Here is a 26934-nt window from a genome sequence, read left to right as displayed (position 1 = left end):
GTAGATAGATAGCTTAAGATATTGGCAGCTAACTGAGCATCAACCTGCAATTTAAATGACAACGGAGCTGTCGTGAGATAAATTGATGTCAAATGCCTGTCAATAGGGCGTGGGATTAAATAGCAATTGGTACGAAGAGAGTTCTAGTTTGCTGACCTGTTCCTTATATCTAAGAGAGCTGCTCAAGGTGCACAAGAGTGCTACCGTATCTCAAATCTCCTGACTTGCGCTCGACCAAAGTCTAGATGGTCCCTAGCCTCTCCGTGAGATAGCCCAACAACGCAGCATGTCGAGACATGGACGTGGCGGCTCGGATCCAACCCTGGCCTCAGAATCATCAATGCCCTGCTGCCCTTGATTACACAGACACTATCTCCAACCTGAGCACCTTTTCGAGATATGCCGATATAACCAGAACCGGTCGTGAAGAAGGCTAGGCCGCGGCAACCACAGAGCTCTTCGATTGTCTGCCACTTGATGCTGTCATCAGACTTCCATTTTCCTGTATCCATTAGATCTTGGTACCATTCGGATAGCCATAACAGCGTCTCTGGATCAAATGGTGTACAAGATGGTGATGTAAATAGCCCCGCTAAAGAGGACGCGAACGACTGTGCTGAATCTGTGCTGAGGCCAAATAACTGAAAGACTCTGGCAGCGTCTCTTGGTGTCGTATAAACCTCTCTTCTTTCAAGAGTTTGGTTCAAAATCCGGAACACGCACGTCACCATGCGAAGGCCTGTCACATCTAAGGGCTCATATCCTCCATAGCCACCCCTGGCAAGAATTCGAAACATGGCCTGTAGTGAAGAAATCCCAGTAGGATAAACTGGCCGCCTCATTACGAATTCCTGCAGGAAGTCAAAGTTGAGCACTGAAAATGCACCCTCGTAATCGCAATCCTCGGTTTGCGTAATAATATCCAGTTCAACGCCACTCACGAAGAGGGACATTCCGATAACCAAAGCATCTTCAGTATCTTTGGGGAATACTTGTTCGCTCGCTGATCCTTTGCAGATAAGTCGGCCATCTGCTCCCCCAGAGCTCGAAGCTGAAGGGTAGTTTGGAACCAAAGAAGGCATCCCTGGGCCCATCTGCGCTGCTGAGGATCCGGAGAAAGTTATAAAGTCCAGCTCATCGAAATCCATATCTCCATCCCGCCAGGCCTTGAGCCAATTGGCGACATATTGGCAATACAGAGCAGCAACTGACGTCTTCTCACTATAGTCGGGGATTATTGAAAGGCGAGTTACCCCGAGTAGCCCGTAAATATGATCCTTTGGGTCGGTTGCAAGCAGGCGCCGTCCTCCCAAAACTGAAAGATACCAATCCGGCTCTTGATGGGCTTTGTCTCGACTGGCCTCCATTTTGCCCGTCTCGGCGTAGGTTTGAAGCATGATCCAGGGAGGACTGCACTGTGTTGCCAGCGCGACCCAGGCCGCCCCAGAAACAAAGTCGGGTTTCATCGTGCCTCGAGCTTGTAATAGCATATTCAACTGGCTTGCTTGCTCCGCGACATAGGCAATTTTGTGCCATTCCAAAGCTTTTCGTCCACATATAACTCTCACTCGCTTTGCAAGAACGATTTCTTGGAAGACCCAAGTACGATGCCAATAACCGAGATTGGTGAACTCGTATATAGCTTCCCATCGAGCGTTGCTCCAAGACTCTTCTTGTTCAGCCGCCCGGGCGTCGCATAGAGATGGATGGCGAAGGATCCATCTCAAGTCTGAAATGTTGCACTCTTGCCCCGTCCATTCCGAATATAGGATCTCGATTGTTTCCATGGCACAGGACAAGTTGCCGCTCTCGGGGCCCAGCCAGGACATTACGAGCTCAGCACGCGAGAATATAGTTCCCATTAAAGGGACCTGGCTGCTTTTCTCCTCGACGTCGTCTTGGTTGATACAGAGAGCGTCAGCCCAGAGGAAGAGTTGGTGTGGTCTTTCGTGGGGGAAAGCATCGACCCAGTGCTGATACACATGACGGAGAGCATATGCCAAGTTTCCTTTAATGGAGACGACTTTACCGTTGAGCGTGATCTGTTCCGTTTCTGTTGATGTTCCCCAAGCATAGGAAAGAGCTGTAAAGCGAGGCTTGTCGTCAAGCGAGACAACGGATAGCCTCCAACAGGCTTCAGAGCCGGTTCCATCGTTCTCGAGTAGCCGAATCTCTGATCTTGGGGCGTTTAGGCGCTCGTAGATTGGATCAATCGTTGAGATCCGCCTGTTGTCATCGGACATGGCGAGCTTGCAACTGAAGCTGAGCTTGTTGTGAGATGAAACGTTGATATCTCATGTAAATAAGTTGTTATGAGGGAGGATGAAAGTGTGCGGGGTTTGACGACGCCGTTAACCACGAATGCACCTAACTGAGATACAGCCGAGGAGGCGTTGTCCATGGTGGTCTAGACTATCATATTGAGCATAACGTACATGATAAGCATGCGTCGCATGCAAGTATGCGTCGCACTTTTCTTATACCTTTAAGATAGAAATCACAATAAAAATACCATAAACCATTTTATTAATTAAAATTACTTACTATACTCTTCCCTAGATATCTTAATTACTACTTAATATATTCTTATATTATAACTAGGCTTACTATAGATATTATAATGCTGAACTCTTAGTCGCGCTGACCTCCCTTAATTACTACTCCTTAATAATTTAGCTATTACCTATATATTAATATCTATTTAATTAATTACTTGCCTTTTTTCTTTTATTATTATTACCCCTCTTTTTTATAATTAAGTCCTTTTTGCCCTTTAGCACTAACTTAGTATCTTATTTACTTATTTAAGTTTTTTAATCTTAGCCTTAAGTAAGGTAACCTTATATATAATTATCTTTATTCCCTTAGAAGAAAACTATATAGCTTTTAGAATTAATTCTAAGGAGCTATTTTTATACCTTTTTACTTACTTCTTAAGGTAATTTAACTAAGATTAAGCCTTAAGTATAGTCTTTAAGGTCTTTAAAACCTAAGGGGTTAATAGTTTAATTACCTCCTTAGGCGGCATTAGAGTTTATAGCTATATATTAAGCTTTAAGACTATACTTTCTAGGTTAAGAGGAATAAGCTTAGCTTCTTTAAAGGCTAATTTAATATTTTTTTTTATTATAATAACTTAAAATATAATATAAAAGGCTAAAAAGAACTTAGTCTTTAAAATATAAGTTATAAAGTATTTAATTAAAAGCTTTATTTCTTAACTATAAGTATTCTTAAGCACGCTAAAGTACTTAATATTAAGTAATTAAAGTAAATAAGATAAATAAAGTAATATATATAATAAGCAAGTATACTAAATAAGCAAGTATACTAAAAATCCCTTATCTAATATTATTACTATTTAATTAATTAATTCCTTATAATTAGAGATATCTTAATTAAATAAAGAAGCTAGATTATTTCTTATACTTTAAGCCCTTTAAAATAACCTAGATTTAAAACTATAATAAACTATAAGGCTCTACTAGGTTAATTACTATATCTTATATTATTAGCATAATAGTATATAATCTTAACGTGATATTATCTTAAAATTATATAAATTATTAGATCTAGAGGAATAAATTATTATTTAGTTTATTCTTAACCTAGATTTATAAGGATTTCCCCCCTAGCTATATAATATAAAAAAAATAGCTAATTAATTACTTATTAACCGCGATATATTACTAATTAGTATACGCTAGGCTTTAAACTTTATTAAGCGATACCTAGACCTTAAGACGCGTTTTTTTTATAAATATAACTACTAGAGAGCTAAGTGCAAAGATCTAACTATTATCCGCGATTAGTTTTAGCTTATAGCAAATATAATTATAAAGTATAATATCTAATTAGATAATATCTATAATATTAATAAGACTAGCTTTCTTATAGGTATAATTATAAGTAGAATAATTATTATAGGCATAGAAAGGCATAAAAAGCTAAAAGCAGTATAGCCTAGAAACCGAGAATGGATTATAGTCATTTAGGCGATTAATGCGGAAGGCTGGCTGATCCCGCTGTTTATTATTAGTACGGGCTAATATTATCTCGCTAACTAGTACCGAGAAAGCAACCTCTTGGGCGATTAGGCTATTGCGATGACCTAAAATAGCTAGACTAATAACGAGACCGGTCTTAAGTGGCTTAAGCACTTTAACTAGTGCATAACTAATCAATTAATTAGTATCTATTATCTCTTAATCCTTAATAGCTATAAAAGTCACTACTCTATTAAATTTAAGAGATATTATAAGGAGAATAAGATTATTAGGCTTTATATACTACCTTATTCCTCTTATTTACTTTAGCCCCTTAATATTAAGTACTTTAGCATACTTAAGAGTACTTATAATTAAGAAATAAAGCATTTAATTAAATACTCTATAACCTATGTTTTAAAAACTAAGTTCTTTCTAGCCTTCTACGCTGCATTTTAAGCCACTATAATAAAATAAAATATTAAAGGGGCTTTTAGAGGAGCTAGGCTTATTCCTCTTAATGCGGAAAATATAATCTCAAAGCTTAATATGCAGCTATATACGCTAACGCCGGTTAAGGAGGCAGCTAAACCGTCGACCCCTTGGGCCTTAAGGACCCTAAAGACCATGCTTAAGGCTAGATCTTAGTCTAAATACCTTAAAAGATAAATTAAAAGGCATTAAAGTAGCTCCCCAGAGTTAATTTTAGAAGCTCTATAGTCTCTTGCAAAGGAGATAAAGGCAATTATGCATTAGGTAGCCTTATTAACTACTAAGAATAAAGACCTTTAAGAGGCAAATAAGATACTAAGCCGGCGCTAGAGGGCAAAAAGAACCCAACTATAGAAAAGAGGGGTAATAACGGTAGAGGAAGGAAGGCAAGTAATTAATTAGATGGATATTAATGCATAGGTAGTGGCCGAATCGTCGAGAAGTAGTGGTTAAGGGAGATCGGCGCGACTAGGTATTTGGCGTTATGGTATCTGCGGTAAGCCTAGCTATAATATAAGGACCTATTAGGTAGTAATTAAAATATTAGGGGAAAAATATAATAAGTAATTTTAATTAATTAAATAATTTAACATATATGATAAGCATATGTACTAAACAAGTATATGCACTACTTTTCCTATACCTATAAGATAGAAGCCGCAATAAAAACATCATAAACCATTTAATCAATTAAAACTACTCACTATACTCTTCCCCAGACGTCTCAATCACTACCTGATAGGTCCTTGCATTATGGCCGGGCTTGCCGCAGACACTATAACGCCGAACACCTAGTCGCGCCGACCTTCCTTGACCACTACTTCTCGACGATTCCGCCACTACCTGCGCATCAACATCCATTTAATCAATTGCTTGCCGTCCTTCCTCTACCGTCATTACCCCTCTTTTCTATAGTCGGGTCCTTTTTGCCCTCCGGCGCCGGCTTAGTATCTCATTCGCCTGTTCAAGGTCTTTGACCCGAGCCTCGAGTAAGGCAACCTTATGCATAACTATCTTTGTTCCCTTAGAAGAAGACCGTATAGCTTCTAGAATTGACTCTGGGGAGCTACTTTTATGCGTTCTAACTCGTCTCTCGAGGTAATCTGACTGAGATTAAGCCTCAAGCACGGTCTTTGGGGTCTTTGAAACCCAAGGGGTCGATGGTTCAGCCACCTCCTCAGGCGGTGTTGGAGTCCGTAGCTGCACATCAAGCTTCGAGACCACACTTTCCGCGTCAAGAGGAACAAGCCCGGCCCCTCTGAAGGCTGATCTGATATTTTTTTGTGTCATGGTGGCCTGAAATGCGGCGTGGAAGGCCGGAAAGAACTCGGTCTTCGAAACGTGGGTTATAGAGCATCTGATCAGATGCTTAATTTCTCGACCGTAAGCGTTCTTAAGCACGCTGAAGCACCCGACGTCAAGGGGCTGAAGCAGATGAGATGAATGAGGTGGCATACAAAGCGTAATAATATTATTATCCTAGCAAAACCTCTCAAAATCAATAAAATGATGACTTTCATGGCCATCAAGGATTAAGAGACGATAGGAACTAATTGATCGATTGGTTATACACCGGTCAAAGTACTTTAGCCACTCTAGACCAGTCTCGTTATCAGTCCAGCCATTTTGGGTCGTCGCAATAGCCCAATCGCCCGGGAGGTTACTTTCTCGGTACCAGTTGGCGAGGTAATATTGGCCCGCGCTGATAATAAACGGCGGGATCGCCTAGCCTTCCGCATTGATCGCTTAAATGACTATAATCCATTCCCGGTTTCTAGGCTGCACTGATTTTGGCTTTCTACGCCTATCTGTGCCTATGACAACCATTCCGCTTTGAATTATACCCATCATAAAGCCAGTCTCATCAAAGTTATAGATATCTTCTAATCAAATGCCATACTTCGCGATTATATTCGCTATAACCGTAAACTAGTTATAAATAATAGTTAGATCTTCGTACTTAGCTCTCTGGTAGTCGTATTTCCGAAAAAAACGCGTCTTAAGCTCTAGGTGTCGTCTAACGAAGTTATGAGCCCAGCGCTTGCCGACGGGTAGCGCGTCGCGGTCGGCGAGCAATCGATTAGCCATTTCTTTAATACTACGCAGTCGCGGGGGAAATCCTCGCGAATCCAGGTCGAGAATGAACTGAATAATGATCTGTTCCTCTAGATTAGATAGTTTGCGTGATTTAGGAATCCAATCGCGTCGAGATTGAATGCCATTGTGCCGGCGACGTAAGGCCCAATAGTTGACTTGGTATAGCCTAGCAGCGCCTCGGAGACTTAAATTTGGGTTATTTTGGAGAGCTTGAAGCGCAAGAAGGACTTGACGTTTAGAATAGAGTTGAGGCATGATTTTTGGTTGATAATTAATTGATCAAATGGCATTGGTGATGATTGAGGGATTTTTGGTGCATATACTTGTTTGGTGCATATGCTTATCATGTACGTTATAGTATTTTTATAATAATTTTTATCTTTAAGGTAGAGATTTTTAATATACTTACTTATCTAATATACTTACTTATTATATATATTAATATATTATAAAATACCTTACTTCTAAGAAGGTTTTTTATAAATAAAATTCTAGAAAAATATGCTTATAATATATAAGCCTAGGATTTTATTACCCTATACTTTGGCTCATGCGCTTTCTTATAAAGTGCTTACCTAAGCAATAGCTGCTTAAGTAAGCAAGATATAAGGGAGTATTAATACTGCCCTTTCTAGGCTTATTTCCCTTTTAGGAAGGTCACGTAACTTCGGACTTAAACCTTTATCATAAGCCCGATAACGCCGTTAAAGCCGTAACCTTCCAAAGGATATTTCCTATCCGGTTTTAAATATCCTAGTTTAAAACCCTATAGGTTTTAGTTTCTATTATGCCATAACTCGGCTTCTAGTTATCCGTTACTAGCAAAACCAACATAGCCTCAAAGCCCGGAATCAGAGCTATCCGACGGTATAACTTTTATCCGAGTCGGGCTAATAGATTCCGAGCAGTTTGCTATATAAGCTAAAAGCCTTCTCTTAGAAATAGCTCCTGAGATTTTTAACTATGACAAGCAATAAAAACACCAATCGGAAGCTGGTCTTCTCTATTATAACCCTATCTTACTTTTGACCCACTTTTATTACTCTATGATTCCTTACCTAGCTAATCAGCTTTTTATAAAGACTAATTCCACTGCCTATTCACCTCCTATCTTTATTACCTACCCTATAGTCTTTAAAGACTATATTATCTCTATTCTTCAGTCTTTTACATATATAAAGCCTAATAATCTTATTTTCCTTATAATATCTTTTAAATTTAATAAAGTAATAACTTTTATAGCTATTAAGGATTAAAAGATAATAATAATTATTTAATTACTTAGTTATATATTAATTAAAGTACTTAAGCCACTTGAGACTAGTCTTATTATTAGTCTAGCTATTTTAAGTTATTATAATAGCCTAATTACCCGGGAGGTTACTTTCTTAGTATTAATTAGCGAGGTAATATTAGCCCGCACCGATAATAAATAGCGGGATCACTTAGCTATCCGCATTAATCGCCTAGATAGCTATAATCTATTCTTAGTTTCTAGGCTATACTGATTTTAGCTTTCTACGCCTTTCTATGCCTATAATAACCATTCTGCTCTAAATTATACCTATTATAAAGCTAGTCTTATTAATATTATAGATATTATCTAATTAAATATTATACTTCGCGATTATATTCGCTATAAGTATAAACTAGTTATAGATAATAGCTAGATCTTCGCACTTAGCTCTCTAGTAGTTATATTTCTAAAAAAAATATATCTTAAGCTCTAGGTATTATCTAACGAAGTTATAAGCCTAATGCATGCCGACTAATAGCGCATCGCGGTCAATAAGTAATTAATTAGCTATTTCTTTTATACCACGCAGTCTAGGGGGAAATCCTCGTGAGTCTAGGTTAAGAATAAAGTAAATAATAATCTATTCCTTAAGATTAGATAGTCGACGCGATTAGGGGATCCAATCGTGTCGCGATTAAATGCCATTCTGCCGGCGACATAGCCTATGCTCGGAGATCCTATAGAGGTTTGCAGCGCGTCGGATGCTTAGTTTTGGGTTATTCTGAAGTGCTTGAAGAGCAAGAAGAGTTTTAGCCTCAATATTTAGGAGGTCTGACATATTTAATGGTTGAAGAATCAATTGATCAAATGAAAAGTTAGGTGTAGGAGGGAAAAGTGCGACGCATGCTTGCATGCGACGCATGCTTATCATGTACGTTACAACTAATCCTTTTTAGGATGTTGAAAAGCTAACTTTGTTGTTCAGGTGCGCTCTACCTTGCGACTTGATAGATATTGAATATGATTATTTCCGTGTTTAGTCAATTTCCTAGTTGGTCTTTACTAAATCCTCAATTGTCTTGTCAAAAGCTTCAGGTTCTCTTCCCAGAAGCTGCCCCAACGTCTCTGTTACCGCTTCTGTCTCTCCGGCTTGTATAGCCTCCCACGCGGTAGCCCAGGTTGTGGCGAGTTCCTTAGATCCGAATCTCCCAACAACCTGCGTCTGCGCGGCATACTCGTCCACACTGACTTGTCTGATCCGAACATTTTGATTCGTGGCTTTGGCCAAAACCTGAACGGTTTCGGCCAGTGACCATGATCTCGGCCCTGTAAGAGTGACGACTTGGTTTGTGTACTTGAAGGCTGACGGCGATTCGGCATAGGAAGCAATGAGCCGCGCAGTTGCCTCTCCTAGTTCATCTCGCTTCACCCAGCTTACACCAGGACCAGTTCCATCGTGAGGGATAAGAATCTCGGAAGAGGGTTTCTTTATGTCGAAAAAGGCAGTGTAGATTGGGTATGATTCACTGTAGAGCCCTTCACGGATGCTGGTCCATGAGAAACCAGGGTCTTTGCGAGTGAGTGCCTTGAGATGAGCCTCGCTGTCAAGATGCGCTCCCATCACCTCTGCTTTCGTGGTTTCCTTATCCAAGGATGCAAAGCCAAGGGACGAGTAGAATATGTTCTTGACCCCAGCTCCATGAGCGGCATCAATTGCTTTGGTTTGGACCTTGGTCCTGTACTGATGAACGTGACTTGGAAACGAAATGAGGAATAGCACGTCGATCCTGTGGAAAGCAGACTCGAGATCCTCAGGGCTCGATTCGTATGAAGCTTGACGAGTAGAAACCCCACTCTTGATGTACCTCTGAGGTACTTTTTCAGGGAATCGACTGATGAGAGTGACCCGATTATTTGGGAAGATTGATAAGAGGTGGGAATACGTGCTTGTCCCGAGCGCCCCGGATGCGGGGAAGATGCCGATCTGCGTCATTGCTAGAGATATTTATTGCTGCTTCTGCTGGGTTTTGAGGTCGCAAAGATTTGATGCGAGAAAGAGGGGAAGGGTTGATCTTTTGAGGAGCCAAGCGGTGGAATACTGCAACTATTCTGACTAATGCGCCGAAAGATGACGTGATGTTAAGACCGATATCACCGTCGTCTATGAGGCAATGAATACACCTTCACTGAAGTGTAGGGTGGCACATCATGGTGATATTATGTGCATTTGTAAGCTGAGTATTTATTTGTAGCTGGAAAGTCAAAATAATGGTGTCCTTGGGCAATACCTGAACTGCTAGTTGAGTATGCTATCAAGAGCAACATCAAGTAACTGAGGCATGGTTAAGGCGAGATATTCAAATATGGATCTTTGCTCATTTTGAAGAATTTACTGTAAGTGAGCTAAAACCATTATAGCCTCCCAGGGTTCCCCGTGCCGGAACCAGGTGGTTGGGTGCCGCCGTCATCTACGGACACCGATCACCCTCGAAATAAGAATCCTGGTAATTACTTTGCCCTTTTCAACACATCTCGCCTGAAAAACCGTATGCTTACATTTTCTGAGCCGGTCCGGTAATTGAAAGTTGATGCTGGCTGGCTTCACTCGGATCACTCCCGACTCCAATGCCGTTAGTGTCATGCACCAGTCGATTAATTAAACCCCCAGACAAAGCAAGTCAGATGAAGGGAACACGATGACGTTGCCCCTCGCTCCCATTGACGGATAAACCTGGCCACAGCTCAGAACTACCGACCTGCCAATCATGGCTTAGACACTCGCGTCAACTTTATATGATGTGTTCGACCAGCCAAGATCTTGGCCAAACCTGAAAGCTTCCAGAAGGCTTATCGAGTTCCATGGCAGGGAAGACCATCAAGGTCCAGGGCTCCGGCGTGCTCGGGCTTCAACGTTTGTCCGTAGGGCAGCGCAAGTGCCGGGTCGTTGGGAAATTAAAGGGGCCACTCGGCAAAGCTTAATGCTGAAACTCTATGTTGGTTATGCTGGCCCGGCAATACCGGACAACAGGCTAATAAGGCACAAAAGTTTGTTAAATAAGGGATTAAAGGATCATCGCTGTCCAATCTCGGGTGCAGAGTGGGATGGAACTGTTGACAGAAGGCCAATTGCCCACGGGGTCTTTCAATGCCAAGCCAGAATGGTGCGTTTATTGGACAAGCATCACAAGCCCAACCATGTAGAACCGGAAAGAGCCGTCGGTTCGAAAGTCCGTGTCTTCTCTCCAGGTTCTATCCCGCATACCCGCGGGACCCTTTCGATGTTGCCAAGCTTGCCGTGCAAGGGTCTCATCCTAGCTAGTTGCTTGAATGACACACACCACCACGAACTCTCTTGAACAAATCTAGCTCATACGGAAGTCAAATCATCATCTTTGATCACCGATCCTGGTCAGTGTCGGCCCGTCGGTGACTATATCTGCGGAGGACTTCCCGCTCATGGTAATGCTCCGTCCTCAGCATCAAGCATCGTCACTCATTCACTTTTGCGTAGTCACTCATTTGTTTGTGCATAGTCACTCTTTTGATCTTTTGTTATAATTGGTTACACAATACTTTATCATCATGCGTTCTCCTCTCGTCCTTGGAACGGCGGCTTTGGCCACTACTGCCTCTGCTGCGCCTAACTACATCTTTTATTTTGACCAGTCAGTTTTTACCGTTGCCTCGACGAATTTCATTCTAATATCTCTCTAGGTGGCATACGGCCAACCTTCCCGACAAGTCTCAGACCGCTGGTGTCACCCACGTCATCACCGCCTTTGCCAACTCTTCGCTCTTTGCTGCCGAGCCCGCTGGAAAGTATGAGCCTTTCAAGCCTCTCGACGAGATCCGTGCCCTCTTCGACGATGGCACCAAGGTCTGCATGGCTATTGGTGGCTGGGCCGACACTGCTGGCTTCAGTGCGGGAGCCAAGACCGACAAGACGCGCAAGAGATACGCCAGGAACGTCGCAGACACCCTGGCCAGACTTGGATACGATTGTGTCGGTATGTATTACCACCTGAGTGTTTGGACAGACGGCTAATAGACCAAGATATCGACTGGGAGTACCCTGCAGGCAACGGCGAGGACTACAAGCGTATCCCCAACTCCAAGAAGGTCGACGAGATCAAGAGCTACCCCAAGCTCTTGAAGGAGATCAAGAACGCTATTGGCGACAAGGAGCTCTCCATTGCCGTTCCTGGTCTTGAGCGGGATATGATTGCCTACACTCATGAACAGGTTCCCAAGATCAACGCTGTTGTCGACTACGTCAACGTGAGTACCTGGAAGATGCAGAAGATGGTTTAAAGCGAGTTCTAACTGTTTAATAGATCATGTCCTATGATCTCATGAACCGCCGTGATAGCGTCACCACCCACCACTCCTCTTACGAGGGAACCGCCAAGGCCGTCGACGCCTACATCTCCCGCGGCTTCCAGCCCAGCAAGCTCAACATTGGATTCGCCTTTTACGCCAAGTGGTTCACCACCAAGGCGGGAGTCCAGTGCACCGAACCCACCGGATGCCCTACCGAGCTCCTCGAGGCTGCGGATGGAAGCGACACTGGCAAGTCTGGCACCATTACCTTTGAAAAGGCCAACTTTGTCGAGGCGCCTAAGAACTTGACTGTTTCGCCTGATGGTTCTTGTGGAGCTGGTACCTCTTTCAAGTGTGGTGAGGTTACTTGCTGCAGTCAGTTTGGTTTCTGGTGAGTCAACTTCTGTGTACCTATATCGAAGGTTTTCTGACGTGTGATATAGTGGCAACTCTACTGCTCACTGCAGCACTGGCTGCCAGTCTGCTTTTGGCCGATGTGAGGGTATCGACATCTCGGGTTCTTTCCTCACTGCCATGGAGAACGGCAAGACTGATACCGCTGCTGGCGGTCAGTGGTACTGGGATGCCACCACCTCTCTGTACTGGACCTGGGATACCGCCGACCTGATCACCCAGAAGATTAACGGTCTGGTCCCCACCAAGGGTCTCGGAGGTATCTTTGCCTGGAGTCTTGCTCAGGACAGCCAGGACTGGAGCCGTCTTACCGCCATGCGCGAGGGATTCAACTCGCTCTCTGGACAAAGCTCTGGACGTCCCAAGGCTTCTCACTTTAAGAAGCACCAGGGTCACTACGGCCACCCCAGCTATTAAGCGAGGATTTTCAGGGAAGTCGGAGCATGGGTGGCCTGAACCTCTTTGTCCTCGGACGAAAGGATAGGCCTGCGAGGTATCATTGGCAGCGCTCTTGGTCGGTTGCCCTCAGTTCTTGGCGAGGAAATCAGGTCTTTCTTAGTGAAAGGTGCGGACTGAGAATTCCCTTAATAAAAGAGACTACTCTGGCGACTCCTGCCATAATGCCCACCTTGATAATTTCCCTTCCCTGCTTGTTGAGATTATGTGCCAGCCTAGCTAAGGTAAAGCTTCGTGATACTCTTAGTGACTTGATGATGGGGAAGATAGTAAAGGTATGGGTGTGATATATCGGTGCCATAATAGATGTAGTAATTGGGTTTATTGTTCTGTAAAACGTAATAGTGTCTCCGACAAGTCCAGCACCTCGAGTGTTTGGAGCACCAGGTGCATATGTTCCAACGAAGATGGCGAGCAGCCTGTGAATGATAGCCGCTCTGGGGATTGCAATGAAAACCGGCCCGAATTGATCACTTGAGAAGCTTCCATGAGGCCGTCTCGGACCAGATCCGAGCATACCACTGGTGCAGCTCCTCCATCCACGGGGGCATGGGACCCTTGATACCAGGGATTTTGCCCTCGCTGGAGAAGAGGCAGCTTCTGAGTCTCAGCTCAACCTCTTCCCGCTGCTTGTCAATAGTGGCGCTAATGGTGAAGAGGCCATCAGAAGGTCGCACAGCGTGGTTACGAGGCGAGTCACCGCAGCGGACAGTGATGGCTGTGGGTGTCTTTTCGACAACCTCAAAGTGATCGGTGATTTTAGTTCCCTTGTCGTAGGTGCTCTCGGCGAGCTGCTCATTATCCCACAGCTGCTCCTCAGTCTCAGGACCTCGCCACTTGTACTCGAGGTACTTGCGCTGAACAGCGTAGCCTAGAAAGTCAATCAAGGTTCTCTCAAGATGAGCGGGTTACTCACCCCAGCCACTCCACAAGCCGCGGCAGAACTCGAGAGCTAGATCGCCATCCTTCTGGAGAAGCTCGGGGCGGATCTTGCTGAAGGGAATACGCTTGATGCACACATCTTGAGTGGCGGGATTGCGGTTGGGGTTGTGGTTCTTGTAGATGCGGGCAGACCAGATGGGATCATTGGGCGGGAGCGGGGAGATGACGGGGTTCTTGGCGGCGAGATAAGCGGCGGCGGTGGAGGTGCCGAGGAGGGAAGTGAAGACGGCCTTGCGAATGATGCCCATTGTAAAGATTATACACCTGATAGAAGGGGAGTATACGGATATGATTGTGAGGCTCAATCGAGGCTCGAGATCTTGAAACTCAAAAGACGCGTCTCTCCCTCGGCCAAGTCCCCGAACTTGGTTTGGGCGGTTCAGCGGGATAAACGTCGGTCGGTCCCCCCCCACAAAAAAAGAGCGCAGACGAAAAAAGAGGCTGGAATAAATCGGGGCTGGGAACAGCCACTTGCGTGTTTCCTGGGTCTTTGATACGGCCATTGATACCTCGGCCATTGCCGATACCACCTAAGAAACGAGGTTATCGCCGCTTTGTAATCTTGTCTTGATGCTTGGTATCTTATCGCAGCTTGTCAGATCATCAGATTAACAGAACCGTTCTTCCCATGCTTCCAAAGCATGATGACATATCCCATGTCTCTCCGATTAGTCCCTCGCGTTGTTCCCGCACGCGCCTAATAATTCCCATTGCCTCTGAAATCGGTCCGATATTTTTCAACGGCTCAGTCGCTTCGTAAATGTCGCAAACGACACCTTCCTGCTCTTTCGTGGCCAAACAGCCAGTCACGCAGAAAGGCCAAGCCAAAGCGAGCAGCCAACTTGGGGAAGGCAGGTTCTTGAGTAGCTCGAGGTTCTTTGAGACAATCTCTCGTATTTCGCTGCTTCCTGGTTGCCAGCCTGAGAGAACCACGAGAAGGTAGAGTCTCGCGGAATTGGCCCAAATGCGAGTGACAATGTTGTGATCAATGGACTGCCCTCGCTGTGGATTAAACATGGAAAAGATGCCGTCCTTGTTGCGTGAATTCTCATTGTTGGAACCAGATAACTTTTCTAGGCCATTATCCAGATCTTGAGTGATTCTGCTGGCACGCTGAATCAAGTCCATCAACGAAAATGCACCACTCTTCTTGGCATTTTTCTTCCATAAATCAAGCTCGACAATGTCTGTAATGGATAGAAAAATCCAATTTTCGCAGCCCACGATATGCTCCAGATTGAGATGGGGCTTTTCTCGAGTGCCCAGCACCCTCTCATGGTGCTCCCGAAGAAGAGGCGACTGTCCTAGTGCCGTGCTGGCGATAATGTCGGCGATTATGACAGCCGCACTGAAGAACCGGAATGCTGTTTGCGACGCTTCAAATCTGTGTGCTTCTTTCGTGGAGAGTGCCGACTTTGATTTTGAGACGACTTCTTCCACGTCAGACGGTATCTTCCAGATGTCGTCGTCAAGGTCTGGTGATGAGAGGAATTGCTCAAAAAGAACGGTTGCCGCATAGAGATGAACGCTCCAACTTGAAGAAGAGCCCGTCATGGTCTCAAACTTGAGAAGCAACATGATGTCGCCTAACAGATGAGTGCTCTGCAAAAGATTGCCCGAAACACCACAGCGGCTTATCGCCTCCACCCTCTGCTGCATGCCCTTGACGGCGAGATCTGATTGACTCTGCACCTGCTGCCAGGTATGTGATGAACACACCCTGTGGCCAGGACCTGGAAAGATGGGCACAACTGAGAGAAAGTATGTTGCCAGGCTGATGACGAGCTGGCATGATTCTGTGTTTCTCATGGCAAAGACCAGAAGCCAGCTACGGCCCCCTTCAAAAAAGGTCGGACGGTAGAAGGGATTGAGAAGAGGGAATATGTAGTCTGTGTAGGCCGTGACAAATCGTAGATCCTGCTCGTTCTGGATAACCAGCGGTTCTGATCCGGAGCCGAAGAACGCATGAGTTGGGTCGTCTCTTTGTGAGGTGTCTCTCGAGCTCTCCGCCGTAGAGAATGCATTAGATGGCAGGTTCTCAGTCGGAGTAGTAGTGTCTGTATCTGAGAGTGGATGGTCTGTTGTTTGGTCTACCGTGATTGACTCTCGGATACTGGCTGTAGAGTGCTCATCTCGGCTGGGGGATAAGGAACGCGGATTGCTCGGACTTGACGGGCTGTGCCCCTCGATCTCTCGAGTGATCTTCTGGATCATTCGCCTGCCTCGACGCTCCTTTGCATTGCGTTTGACCTGAGCCTTGAGGCGCTGGGCCATCTCGCGCTGCTTGTCCCCATTGTCCATCCATAACGGCTTGTCGTGGCTGTAGAGGCATGATAGCTCGAGAGCTTCGCAATTTTGACACCTTGGCAATGATTCATCGCATTTTTTGTGTCGGATTCTACAGATCCAGCAACTGGCTGCTGTCTTTGCTGCGGGAGGCATTGTTGTGAAGAAGTATGGTTGAGCAGCAGCCCCTTGGCTTGAGTCTCCGCGCGGAGATGATTCCGGGCGGGAGGAATTCGTTAGAGAGCCACGTGAGCACGCAATTCCCGCCCAACCTGGCTCCCGCGCGGGGTCGCTTGCCCGCGCAAGTTGAATCTCATCAGCTCATTTGCAACCAGTATTAATAAACGGATCCTTATAAATAGGTACTCAATCGACCTCCTTTGGAATCGAATCATCCGTCCCTTTACTCTTCTTTGGTACCTAGTCGCTATTCCTACAGTCCGATCATGCCAGGATCGAAGGTCCTCGTCCTTGGGGGCACAGGCCCTGCGGGCATTTGCCTCTTGCGCGAGCTCATCCATCGCAATCATGAAGTCGTTGCGTTTGCAAGAAACCCCAAAAAGATCCCAGAAGATGTGTCTTCTAGCCCGCTAATCGAGGTTGGTCTACCTGGGCATCCTTGCTTCAAGTGTACACCCAAGCTAACCCCAGTCCCAGATAATCGAGGGACAGCTCAATGACGCCGAAGCCCTTTCCACGGCAGTCTCCAAGAGCTACGTCGTAGTGTCACTTCTTGGTCCTAACATCAGCAGCTGGAAGCAGGATCCAAGCCTCTTGGCCGACTTCTATAGACACTCTCTTTTCCCCTCGATGCGTCAGCACGGCGTGAAACGCGTCTACGCAATGGGAACCCTTTCCATCGTCCGCCCGGAAGATTCTCGAAGTTTACTTCGATATGGCATTGTGACATTTGTACGCCTTGTTGCTGGTGGAGCCTATCGCACCATCATCAACATCAGTCAAGCGTTTGAGGAGGATGCCAAGGGCCTGGATTAGACGATATTTCGCATCGCTGGCATCCCCGGAGAATCTGATCATGAGAGCTGGAAGAGGGATAGAGAGGACGGCAAGGCTTTTGTGGGTTGGGTCGCCGAGACGGGTTGGACCATGTCGCAAAAGCGAGGAGCACTGGCAAGGTGGCTTGTGGATGCTGTTGAGGGAGGATTGACAGATTGGATTGGCAAGATGCCCGCAGTGAGTAAATTGGCGGGTAGCTGAGGCTGTTCAGACCTGTTCGACACTATTCTGGCTTGGGACGACATGGTTTGGCAATCTTCACTTCCAAAGAAGTCTAGAGGTGTTGTTGATATTGATTTGTCTTACTTCGTCACCTATAATTTCTCAGCTTCAGCACTTCTTAATCTTGTTTAACACTCTCGCCGTTTACCATCGTCAACTCGCTCTTCTCCTCGAAGATACAAAGACCGTCGAGTGCACTAGCATATAACCGAAGAGTTAAAAATAGGAGGAAATACAGTGTCACAGAGAGAGTCAAGGTCAATTTTTATGCTCTCACAGATCAAAGCATCATCCATTTCCACAAGAAGCACTCTTTGTAAATCTTCATCGCAGCTTAACTAATAATTGTGAACAACCGCATCTATATGCCGTCTTCTACAGGCGCTCTCCTTTCTCGTTAAACTTGACAACATCTCCGGTCAGCAAAGCGTGCTGAAGTGCCCGACCAATGTTCATAACCATAATTCCACCCTCAATCGGCAGGGGTACAGGCTTGTCCTTGAGGACAGATTCGGTGAACTCGTTGGCCTCGAGCGCAAATGCGTCCTCGAACCTCTGCCAGTACTCAGGCTGAATCTCGTGTCGGATGCCTAGGCGGTCAGCCAGAACGACGTTGTTGGCCTTGGGAATCACGTTGACAGACAGCTTGCCTGACTTTCCAGTGATTTCGGTACACACATCATGGCCGTGAGCCTGGGTTCGCGAGCAGTAGAAGTAGGCAATCCTGCCTCCCCAGAACTCAACAACACCGACAGCGTTGTCAACATCGGATAGCTCCTTCAGCTCAGGGTGGTGCTGGAGTGTGCCAGCGGCCCAGCACGCCTTAGGAAGGGGATTTCCAAGGTACCAAAGCGACAGGTCGATATCATGAATGGCACAGTCGACAAAGATGCCTCCGTTTCGAGCTGCGTATCGAACAAAGAATCCAGTCTCGTCGAGAAGATCGCAAGTGTTGGAGCGGACCATGAAAGGCTCCCCAATGGCTTTGTCGTTGTAGATCTTGGACGCAGCATCACGATATGAGGCATCAAAGCGCCGGGAGAAACCAGCCATGACCTTGAGATGAGGGTTTGCCTTTGCGGCGTCGACAACAGTTTGGGCCTGTCAAAATTGTTAGCTTGGGGACTGACATCGATATTTTCGCAAATCCTTACCTCTGCCATATCGGTACTTAGTGGCTTTTCACAGAGAACGTGCAGGCCCTTCGAGATAGCGGCAAGAGACTGACTCGCATGAACATCAGTGCTGGTAGAAACCCAGATGGCCTGAAGCCCAGCATGGTTGAGCATGTCGTTGTAGTCGCTGTAAACAGCGATTCCAAACTCTTTGTACTCGGCGTTCTCGTTTGCCCACTCTACCTCATGAGGCGTGGAGCTGCATACAGCAACTACTTTGGCATGAGGAACTCGGTACAAGAGCGTGTGAACATGTCGTTTGCCCTGTGAGTGTGTTAGGGCTGTAGTTTAAGCGACTCGGAGTGAGAGAACGACCACTGACCATACGACCAAGGCCGACAACAGCAATATTGAGCGGCTGAGACATGGGCTTTTGAGTGAAGGTTTCTGAGGAAGAGGTTGAGTTCTCTTGAAGATGCCGGCTTGAGGATGACTGAGGAGGTGCTGGTTGTCTCTGCTTGGCTGGGAGTCTCTGCCTTCTTTATAGTTGCCTCTCCTCCCCACGTCCTTTGCTTATGCAAATATCATTGCGGATAGACTTGCCTTGTGAAATGTTTCCAGGGTTACTGAAGGTCAACGAGATGTACAACGCACGTCGTGTAAGTGGATGAGGAGGATGAGATATTACTTTATTTGGTAGGTATCGGCGATTGAAGATTTTTGGAACTTGCCTCTTTGGGTAGTCCGTCGGCCCTAGGTTCCATATCAAGTAATCTTGGAGGAATCATCAACAATATCACACGCTCAGTCCCAAGATGGTAGTCCAAATATGGTAATTCGCGCAAATTTTCTTTATTGGGATTGTTGTATGCTTATTCGAAAAGGCCTTGTGACTTGTTGTGAGTGAGGCAGCATGGGACAGCTCAGGGGAATATGTCTGTGGAGAAGGCTGATCATGAGATCAGGTTGATGGTCGCAGAGTCAAGGATTGATTGCTGAAATTGCCCGAGTGCGCAAATAGAGGAAACAAGAGTCTTGAGGTGAGAGCTTGTGGGGTGCAGGGCTACGGCTCGGCTACAATAAAATACCATAGATCGGACATGATTATCGCTTAGCAGTTACTGACCCATGACACCTGAGAAACTCGTAAGGATGATCCAGGCAGATTTTTGACTAATAGTTAGACTTGGATAGTTCTAAGAACAACTAGTCACCTATATTCGCACGTACTGGTGGTCATTCTCGAAAGCATATATGGATTGAGAGCGGTAGCTTGGTTAGATTCGCAGCCAACAATGCTCGGGCTATTTATCATAGCCCTGCCTCCTTATGCAACCATCCACGCTGGATACTTAGCTTTGTCACTTCACTAGAGACGCCAAGACTTCTTCTGAAAGACAGGTTCTCACTGGCTTTGCCCCACTGGCTCTTTTTGACACTACATGTGATTGCATTCAAAACGCCACTCAAAGTTGAGATGATTCGTATTGCTTCCTACTCTGTACAGTCTTTTACCTCTGGAAGGTATCCGGGTACGTTTTCGTTCATTCCCAGACACTCTTGGGCTCGCCAATGTAGACACCCCGAACCATCTTCCTATCGGCGGTCCAACTCCCAAGAGGCCTTACTGAGCGAGGTTTTCCCAGTTGAAAAAAAAACGAGATAAAATATTGGCATGAGTCAAGAAAGCTTCTATGTAATTGTAAACCGATAGATCTCATTGGAGTCATTATCGTGCGACTTTCTCCTGTGACGTTTTCCAAGGCTTAGCGCGATAAGTCTGTTGCGTCATCATCGACCACCAAGAAAAATAAGATTGCAAAAGCCAAGCAACGCCGAGCTTTGCCTAGAAGCTTTTCCGAATGCCTCAGGCTTATCTGGTCCCCGTAATTGGTCCGTCTTGTTTCCAGCAGAGAGTCCAAGCGCGTGGAATCAGGGTTATCGATTCCGGCGTCTCTTGGGGGGGGGACGTGGTGGATTGCTTTGGCTCATTTTCAAGAGTTTGGGGTCTTGGCGCTCAGAAATGTTGACGTACGCGGGCTTGGTATGAGAGCACCTTTCGTTTTGGCTGTGGCTGGCACCGGCATTTTATAATCGCTCTAGCCCTCAACACTTGCCTTAGACATTATCTCCTCTTCAAATCCATACGTGTTTATCAAGTGCACTTTCAATGGCAGAAAGGAGGGACTCACCCAACTCCCTTGCGGGCCACCCAGTCCGCTCCTCAACCCACGTCCAATACCTCAACGACAAGGAGATTGACGAGTTTCTCGACGACCTCGACCACAATGGGGATGGTTACATCAACTACGAAGAAGTCGAGAGGAAGCTTGACGAAACCCATCATGAACTCGTACCCAAGCCGAGTTCCCACCACGTCATCCGGCGCGACCACGATGGTGAAGACGACCACGCTCGACATGCTTTTTTGAAAAGCATCATGGGCTCCGATGCAGAGCGCATTCCAAGGAACGACTTTGCCAAGCTGGTTCGCCAGTGGAGGATCCCGTCCCTACAACAGGCCAAGAAGGAGGAGGAGGATGAAAAGAGCTATATCAAGCGGCTGCCGGGGTGGCGGAGGATTCGCTCGTACTGGGCAGTCCACGGCCCAGAGATTATCTTTATCGGTCTCGTCATCTCTTTGCAATGCGCTTTTGGCGTATGGCAGCTCGTCAAGTACCAAACAACTCCACAATATCGAGCTGCTTTCGGCTGGGGTGTCGTCATGGCCAAGACATGCGCCGGGGCTCTATATCCGACCTTCTTCTTCCTCATCCTCAGCATGTCGCGTTACTTTTCCACATGGCTACGCAGGTCGTATCACATCTCGCGTTTCCTCAACTGGGACCTGTCTCAGAAGTTTCACATCCGCATCTCCTGCGTTGCCATCCTTCTCGCGACATTGCACGCGCTTGGCCATCTGACAGGCTCTTTTGTGCACGGCAGCGACCGAGCGAACGAACAAGAGGTTGCCGACGTCCTTGGGCCTGATATGGTACCCCGTCCTTATATCGAATATGTTCGATCACTGCCTGGCTTTACTGGAATCACAGCTCTTGGCCTATTTTACCTGCTGTCAATCTTGAGCATCCCTCAAGTCCGCAGGTGGAACTACGAGATCTTCCAACTGGGCCACTTGTTGATGTTCCCGATTATCGGCCTCATGATGGCACATGGAACTGCTGCATTGCTTCAATGGCCAATGTTTGGCTACTTTCTCGCCTTCCCAACGCTTCTGGTCATTGTTGAGCGAATCGTGCGAGTGTTTTTGGGATTTCATCGCATAAACGCGACCATGAAGGTTTTGGACAAGGAGACTGTTGAAATCACAGCTGTCATTCCAAGTGAGCGGCTTTGGAAGTACAAGGCAGGCCAGTATGTTTTCCTCCAAGTTCCACAGATCAGCTTCTTTCAGTGGCATCCCTTTACGGTCTCTTTCTGTCGCGGTCAGAAGATGATGCTGCATATCAAGACGGATGGCAACTGGACGGGGAGACTGCGTCAGCTGGGAGGTGAATCCGGCGAGTGCAACATCGAGATTGGAATTAATGGACCGTTTGGTGCCCCGGCTCAGCGGTTCTATGACTTCAGCCATTCCATTATCATTGGTGCTGGTATTGGAGTCACTCCCTTCTCGGGAATCCTCGCTGATCTCCAGTACAACGATGATCTGGACCACGGTGGCCCGGGTGACGATGCACCGCGCGGTCGTCATGACTCAGACGCCACTGTCAACGACACCTCGAGTCAGCCAGATCAACACGCTGTCCAGCCAGACGTGTTGAATGAAGGCAAGAAGCCCCAGGCTGAGAAATCGCACACATTCTCAGAATACCATCGCCGCGTGGACTTTCATTGGATGGTTCGTGACCGAAACTACCTCCGATGGTTTTCCGATCTGCTCAACGACGTCTCGCGGAGCCAGGAGTGGCATCGTGAGCACGAGATACACCCACACCTCGATATCCGCATCAACACCCATGTCACAGCAAAGCGCAAGGATATCTCTACTCATGTCTACCGCTGGTTACTTGAGATGCACCGTACTGATGAACATCCTGCCTCTCCTCTAACCGGTCTCCTGAATCCCACTCACTTTGGCCGTCCGGATTTTGAGAAGATTCTTGATGAGCACTATGAGGAGATGCTCAAGTTCCGGGCCAGCAAGCGAATGCAAGAACGAGAAAAGACTGGCGAGTCGGATGAGGAAGACGAAGAGTTGAAAGTAGGCGTCTTTTACTGTGGTGCGCCTGTTGTTGGAGAAATCCTGGCAGACAAGTGTCGTGAACTCTCCACGAGAGGGCGTGAAGACGGAAGCAAGCTAGAGTATCACTTTATGATTGAAGTATTTGGTTGAGTTAAAGATTAATACTATTATGCTACACATTGCTCAATCTAATGCCCGTAATGCCTTTGGTACTGGCCACGCCTGGCAGTCCTTGAACATTTGCACGATGCCTTTCAAAGCGTCCCTTTCCCACGGGTCTGTAAAGTAGTTGCCGTATAACTGAATTGCAAGGGTTGCATTCACTAAAGCTGGTGGTGTTTCCGGGTGTTGGACGGCGGTACTGCAGACGTCCAGTACCAGTGACCTCACGTCACCTTCAGCTCTCCGGTAAGCTGCACGGGCATCTGCATCACCTCGTCTGCGATGGGTTAGTGGCGAGAAAGAGAAGATCCGGGAAGAATCCTTACCCAAGGAATGGCGATTCAGCAACCAGAATCATCTTGGCCATCATCATATGCTGCATACCCGTGAGTGCAATATTTGACGCGTACCATATCGTCGGAAACACCTCCCCTTTCGTCCTGTCCGGGGGTCGGGAAAGGATAGGGGCAAATCGCCCCACAACATATTGTTCGAGATATCTCTCCTGCTCCTTCAGCCTCTCTATTGGAAGTCAGTATGTTGGAGTAAATTTGGTGGAATAAAACTCACGCCAACCAGTTTCAGACTTGTCCTCATAGAGCCACTTTGTGACCTGGCTGGTATGGAAGATGAGCTTGTTTGCTGGTGATATGTCTGCCCACTCGGCTGGTGGCTCGACCATCTGCGGTGAGTACCCACGTCGAAGAGCATAGTAAACCTCTTGTCTCAACGCTATCCAATACGACGCGTTCAAAAGCTCTCGGTGGTGAACCAAGTCATCCGAGGTTAGACTTCGAAGCACAGCATTGAGGATCGCCAGGAAGTTGACCCGTTCGTCCATAGGTGCATCGGCGGTGCTATCATCGTCCTCTTCATCGTCCATCTCTTCAAACTGGCGTAATACCACAGCCGTTGTTACGATCAACTCGCGTGCTTCTCCATCTCTAGTTGTGTGAAACTCTTTGAGCACCGGAATACATTTTAACATGTACTCGACGGCGGCACCTGGGGTGAGATTCGGTAAGTGTTGGCCACGGTATACTATTCCCTGAGGTGTCTTGAAGGTGGTAACGCGACACATGCGGCGTGTTGAAACAGCAAAGATCGCGTTGAGAAGAGGCGGGTATTTTCGAGCCCGCTCGGGGACGAGAAGCTGAAAGAGTCGTTGGGGGTCCACTAGATCAAACTGCATCGCGATTAGCTTGCGTTCCTATCTTTCAGTGTGGTTGCCGAGTTACCCAGTGTGATAGCTCCTCGACAAAGTATCGGAGAAGGCAAGCTTCTTGCACACCATCCAACGGTCGCTCCTGATCTTGTGGAGGCTCGAGGCTGTGAAGTATACCGCCCCAAGAAGGCCCTCGCTGTGATAACACTGGTAGATGCTGGGTAGGCACATGTCGATAGTTTGATGGGTGTGAATGTGAAAGATGGTCAACACTGGACGGCGAGGGTATCATGCCATCCGAGCCTGCAGAATGGAGGATGGTAGAACTACCAGGGGTTGTCGGTGAGGCTGCCGTGGCAAGAGGTTCATGTGATACTGCTGTTGGTGCCTCCGCTTGGATATGGACCAGATCTCTCCCGTCGTCGATAGTGAAGTTATCTCCATGGGTGGGGGGTGAGGTCAACCGCGCATTAGTATCTCTTTCTGCAGCGATCCTCCGGGCTGGACGTTTCGGTCCAGTATGAAGCCTGACTATGTCAAGCTATATCAGCATTGGTTGACGGCTGGGTAATTATCAGCTCTCACATTCTTTTGCGCTGCTATTGACCCAATTTTGTGTCTCGGGGAACTGCGCGTCGTATTTGGCAGAGGAGCCATGTCTGAAGGGTCGTTTCCGTCCTGGACGGATACACTGGAGTCCCTTGGTTCTACATCGATTGCATTGAGGTATATCATCGTCGCCTAGGTGGTACAACACAGTGAGACACCGTCAACCATCTTGAATGCCAAGCGGGCAGGCAGGAGACTGGCTGCATACAGGGGCATGCTTACATTTAAGGTGCTTCCCTATCTCGGAGAACCCGCATTAGTCAGCCAACCTACACTAGACGATAGCTTATCGTCCATACCTTTGCATTCCGAACAGGGGTTTTTTAAAGAGGGCATGCCGTTACGCACCCGTGGCTCGGTTCTTGCTGTCGCAGTGTGATAGACAGAGGCTGAAGAATGTAGCAAGACTCGGCGAAAGTGGACCGTGGCTCCTTCCCCAGGCCCACTCTGTGCGGGGTAAACGCGAGCTTCCTCGGCCAAAGTTGCTAAAAATTGCAACGGAAGGAAGTAATCCCGAGCTCGTGACTTGCCGGTGTAGGGTAGGTCTAAAAAGAACAATTGCTGGGAAGAGGATCATGAGTTTAGGCTTGAAACTTAAATATTAATATGTATTTAAGTTCTTATACAGTTCAAATTTTAATGGATTTCTCATATCTCGTTTCTTAAATAGATACAGATGGTTGTGCTGAAAAACGACCAAAAGCACAGGTTCCGCCTCCAAGCCAGACGGGGATTGCTGCTTTCAATGCCACAGCTCAAGCGCAATGCAGTCTTCAACATGGAAGAACACGCTCAAATGGCAATAAATATGGAGATCAGAAGTTAAAATACTTCCAAGAGTTTGCCAGCGCAGTACAGAACATCTAATCAAGCTTTAACAAAAAAAACGAAAAAAAAAATGAATAGGCTGGATGGCTTGATCTGCCTGCGTCTGTTGCACTCACAAGATGCATAACGGCTAACCATAAGCCAAGGGAGAAAGAAGGAGGAATATCACTGAGACAAGGGGGACAAAAGTCATGGTACGGATTAATTGATCGTCATGCCTGTTGCAGTATCACCTAAGAAATCAACTCCTCAGACCGACATTGACAACGCGTTCTCTCCATGCCGAGGGGACAAGTGACAACCATGCATGTTAACTACAATCACGTTGAACAATAAAACGCCTCTGAGTGAGAGCCAGATTGACTAAGAAATCAGGTTACAAGAGGAGATGCATCGCGTAAAATATGCGATTCCCACAATGATATACCTGAGCAGAATATTAAGTGAACCATGTCGCCGTCATTTCAACTGCGCATCGACAATCAGTTTCGGTCCGTATTGAGAGAAAAAGAGGCCTCGACGTGAACAAGAGATTTCCATGGGGGGACATGTCGACGACGCGCTTCTGACATCCCACTGCTGTTGTCTTTCTAATATCTAAGCACTGACCCAAGGTCTCCCTCGATCTCATTGCTTGACGATTTAATTTGAAAGTGGCAAAGCTGAACGACTCCACGACCTATAACACCGTTATGCACTGGAATTAAGGTTATTGGATCCATCCGTATGGGTCGAGCGATAAAAGTCTGGACTGCTCTAGCGAATGATGCAACCGGAGGATCCTCTGTTCGTCATTGTTGCAGTGAACCTGGAATATCGGATAGAGTGGGATATGCCGCAATTGAGACCGTCAATCGAAAATCGATCGGAAGAGCCGAAGTGATGGGAATGCGTGTCTTCTGTATTCCCTGGTCCCCCTGTTCGGTGAGCGCGGCCGAAGGATTCCTCGGCAAAGTCGCAATTCTGGCAAACACACCGAGAACTTTAACTTGTCAGATCTCGAAGAGCAAGGTTAAGCATTACGAGATGATTGTAGTCAATTCAAGGCCTGCAGGAAAGTGGAGGGACCGCGAACGATTGTGTTGTGCCAAGCTCATGATCTCCCACTCGGCCCCATTTGCCGCGACCGCTTTTCTCGGAATGTCTCTACTGCTGGGGCCACCCTTTGATAAGATGCGCAACCCAATAGCGGGGACCCCGACTCCGCGCTGAGCGAGGGTATGGGTATGGTGTCGCGGAGAGTGGGCTTTCTCCGGTGTCAGTTGGTGGCAAGCTTGGAGAGATGAGGTGCGAGTCAGGTAGGGATCTGAGCTGATCGCGTGGGATGAGACTCGCAACGGCTGCTGGAGAGCTTGCCTTGCCACTGGGACGGTCTCTTG

The 26934-nt window shown here is 46.7% G+C and overlaps 7 protein-coding genes across 7 annotated transcripts; 2 read left to right on the top strand and 5 right to left on the bottom strand.

The window, feature by feature from the left end:
- Positions 1-200: 200 nt before the first annotated feature.
- LRP88_14941 (HET domain-containing protein) lies at positions 201-2243 on the bottom strand (the record flags this gene model as incomplete). Its single annotated transcript, XM_083251275.1, has 1 exon — positions 201-2243. One exon carries the CDS (start codon positions 2241-2243, stop codon positions 201-203), a length of 2043 nt encoding a protein of 680 aa, XP_083092975.1.
- A 9151-nt stretch (positions 2244-11394) lies between these two features.
- LRP88_14940 (uncharacterized protein) lies at positions 11395-12963 on the top strand (the record flags this gene model as incomplete). Its single annotated transcript, XM_083251274.1, has 5 exons — positions 11395-11477; positions 11527-11819; positions 11867-12090; positions 12147-12523; positions 12576-12963. The coding sequence occupies 5 exons, from the start codon at positions 11395-11397 to the stop codon at positions 12961-12963; spliced, it is 1365 nt and encodes a 454-aa protein (XP_083092974.1).
- A 509-nt stretch (positions 12964-13472) lies between these two features.
- On the bottom strand, positions 13473-14192 carry LRP88_14939 (uncharacterized protein; the record flags this gene model as incomplete). The annotated part of the gene is made up of 2 exons (XM_083251273.1): positions 13473-13873; positions 13919-14192. The coding sequence occupies 2 exons, from the start codon at positions 14190-14192 to the stop codon at positions 13473-13475; spliced, it is 675 nt and encodes a 224-aa protein (XP_083092973.1).
- Positions 14193-14547: 355 nt separating this feature from the next.
- Positions 14548-16245, bottom strand: LRP88_14938 (transcription factor domain-containing protein; the record flags this gene model as incomplete). Its single annotated transcript, XM_083251272.1, has 1 exon — positions 14548-16245. One exon carries the CDS (start codon positions 16243-16245, stop codon positions 14548-14550), a length of 1698 nt encoding a protein of 565 aa, XP_083092972.1.
- Positions 16246-17844: 1599 nt separating this feature from the next.
- LRP88_14937 (Gfo/Idh/MocA family protein) lies at positions 17845-19011 on the bottom strand (the record flags this gene model as incomplete). Its single annotated transcript, XM_083251271.1, has 3 exons — positions 17845-18570; positions 18624-18908; positions 18967-19011. The coding sequence occupies 3 exons, from the start codon at positions 19009-19011 to the stop codon at positions 17845-17847; spliced, it is 1056 nt and encodes a 351-aa protein (XP_083092971.1).
- Positions 19012-20754: 1743 nt separating this feature from the next.
- On the top strand, positions 20755-22941 carry LRP88_14936 (FAD-binding domain-containing protein; the record flags this gene model as incomplete). The annotated part of the gene is made up of 1 exon (XM_083251270.1): positions 20755-22941. The coding sequence occupies one exon, from the start codon at positions 20755-20757 to the stop codon at positions 22939-22941; it is 2187 nt and encodes a 728-aa protein (XP_083092970.1).
- A 33-nt stretch (positions 22942-22974) lies between these two features.
- LRP88_14935 (uncharacterized protein) lies at positions 22975-24145 on the bottom strand (the record flags this gene model as incomplete). Its single annotated transcript, XM_083251269.1, has 3 exons — positions 22975-23230; positions 23280-23475; positions 23524-24145. 3 exons carry the CDS (start codon positions 24143-24145, stop codon positions 22975-22977), a joined length of 1074 nt encoding a protein of 357 aa, XP_083092969.1.
- Between the last annotated feature and the right edge of the window lie 2789 nt (positions 24146-26934).

Source organism: Fusarium phalaenopsidis, assembly GCF_050370095.1.
Source record: "Fusarium phalaenopsidis strain FUZ10S chromosome Unknown contig_32396, whole genome shotgun sequence".
In the NCBI taxonomy this organism is placed as follows: Eukaryota; Fungi; Ascomycota; class Sordariomycetes; order Hypocreales; family Nectriaceae; genus Fusarium; species Fusarium phalaenopsidis.
The sequence above is the reverse complement of the archived record's forward strand: the minus strand, read 5'-3'. Positions and strand labels throughout refer to the sequence as shown.